The sequence below is a fragment of the Lemur catta genome, chromosome 10, assembly GCF_020740605.2.
Source record: "Lemur catta isolate mLemCat1 chromosome 10, mLemCat1.pri, whole genome shotgun sequence".
Classification (NCBI taxonomy): domain Eukaryota; kingdom Metazoa; phylum Chordata; class Mammalia; order Primates; family Lemuridae; genus Lemur; species Lemur catta.
Window position 1 is genome coordinate 11,743,790 of NC_059137.1, and position 1,993 is coordinate 11,745,782.

At 48.3% G+C, this 1,993-nt stretch overlaps 1 protein-coding gene across 1 annotated transcript; it reads right to left on the reverse strand.

Moving 5' to 3' along the window:
- Positions 1-207: 207 nt before the first annotated feature.
- Positions 208-1,220, reverse strand: LOC123646085 (olfactory receptor 1K1). The gene has a single exon (XM_045562733.1). The coding sequence runs from the start codon at positions 1,191-1,193 to the stop codon at positions 243-245; it is 951 nt and encodes a 316-aa protein (XP_045418689.1). The 5' UTR covers positions 1,194-1,220; the 3' UTR covers positions 208-242.
- Positions 1,221-1,993: the final 773 nt, after the last annotated feature.

Genomic DNA, 1,993 nt, shown 5'->3' on the forward strand with positions numbered 1-1,993 from the left:
GTGAACTTGGGAAAGTCACTTCTTGTGTTTGAGCCCCAGTTTCCTTGTATATAAAACTGGTTCAAAATTTCTGCTTCCCTAGTTGCTATGGGAATACAGTGAGATCAGGTGACGATCTGTTTCATGGTAAGCGCTCAGAAAACGATGGCTATTATTGATTTTTGGGAATAACAGAGGAGAGATGGTCACATCCATGGTTGTCAGTGTGGGTGATGCAGTCTGTCCTTGGTGGGGTCTGGCCTTCAGGAGTCACTAGCTGAGACCCTCCGCCCAGTGAAAAGGGCTCGGAGTGCCCCCTGCACGTCGCGATTCCGGAGGCTGTAGATGATGGGGTTCAGCATGGGTGTGACTACAGTGTACATGACAGTGGCCACACAGCCCTGCTCTGCCTTGTATCGGGACGTGGGCTGGAAGTAGACTGCGATGACTGTCCCGTAGAAGAGGCCCACCACAGCCAGGTGGGAGGCACAGGTGGACACAGCCCGGAGCCTCCCAGAGGCTGAGGGCAGGCGGAGCACGGCAGCTGCAATGGCCCCATAGGAGGTGAGGATGAGCAGGAAGGGAGTGACCACCACCGCGGCGCCCTCGGTGAAGATGAGCAGCTGGATGTGGCGGGTGTCAGAACATGAAAGCCTTAAGAGAGGCTGGTGGTCACAGAAGAAGTGAGGCACTTGGTGGGAGGCACAGAAGGATAGGCGGGCCATTAGCAGGATATGCAGGAGGGAGTGGACATGGGACACCAGCCATGCTGTCCCCACCAGGGCTGTGCACATGGCCCGGGACATCCTCGTGGCATAGTGGAGGGGATACCTGATGGCCACATAGCGATCATAGGCCATGGTAGCCAGGAGAAAGCTATCAGTTACCCCCAGGGCAAAGAAGAAGTACATTTGGGTCAGGCAGCCAGCAAGGGAGATGGAGCGGTCATGGGACAGCAAGTTGGCCAACATCTTGGGCACAGTGATAGAGGTGAAGCAGAGGTCAGCAAAGGACAAATGGGCCAGCAAGAAGTACATGGGTGCATGAAGGGCTGGACTGGCCTGGATGGCAGCCACAATGAGTCCATTGCCCAGGATGCCTGCCACATACAAGACCAAGAATAGCAAAAAGAGAGGCCACCGCTGCCCAGGTCTTGTTGTCAGTCCCAGTAGGACGAATGGGGCTCCCTCTGAAGACTCGTTGGCAGTATCCATGGCCTGGCTGGCTGTTCACCTGGAACCTCAGGGGCTCCTTTTATTGAGGGTCATCTTCCCAACTTCTAAGGGCAAAGGTGAGGGGCTACATTGCTCAAGGCTTCCTGGCTATGAGAAAAATCATGGGTTTGGAGTCGGATAGCTCTGGCTCCATACAAGTAACTGGGTAAGTCATTTCACTTCCCCAAACCTTCCTGTCTCTGGGCCTTAGACTCCCAATCTGTAAAATATGAGAATTGAACAAGGTGATCTTCAAGGCCACTTCCAACTTTGATACTTTGTGATCTTAAGCAAAAATAGAACAAAAGATATCACCAGTATGTAGACTAGGAAAGGAGGAAAATATGAAAGACCTGACCATTGGACATTTACTTCAGAAAAGAAAAAGTGGAAAAAAGCCCCAAACAAAACCAAGATAGAGGACAGAAACATATCAAAGAAATACTAGAAAAAAAAATCCAAATCTGAAGAGCATATATGTTTATATTAAAATGAATATGGCCCACAACACCTAGACACAAATAGTGAAATTTTAGAACATTGATGACAAAGAGAAGAATCCAGTACCTCCCAAGGGCACAGGGTGCAATGAACTAGTGATGTTCAGATAATCAGACCGCCGTCAAGTGTTCATCATCAACAGGAGATGGTAGAAAACAATTGAGCAATATCTTCAAATTCTGAAGAAAAATGATTTTGAACTTATAATTCTATACTAAGCCAAAATATTAATCAAGTGTGAGGAAAGAATAAAGATATTTTCAGACTTGTAAAAAAAAAAAAAAAAAGAACAGAAGAAT

What these genes read in the sequence shown, in the direction of transcription:
- LOC123646085 (XM_045562733.1), bottom strand. Translation starts at nt 1,193, where the DNA reads ATGGATACTGCCAACGAGTCTTCAGAGGGAGCCCCATTCGTCCTACTG.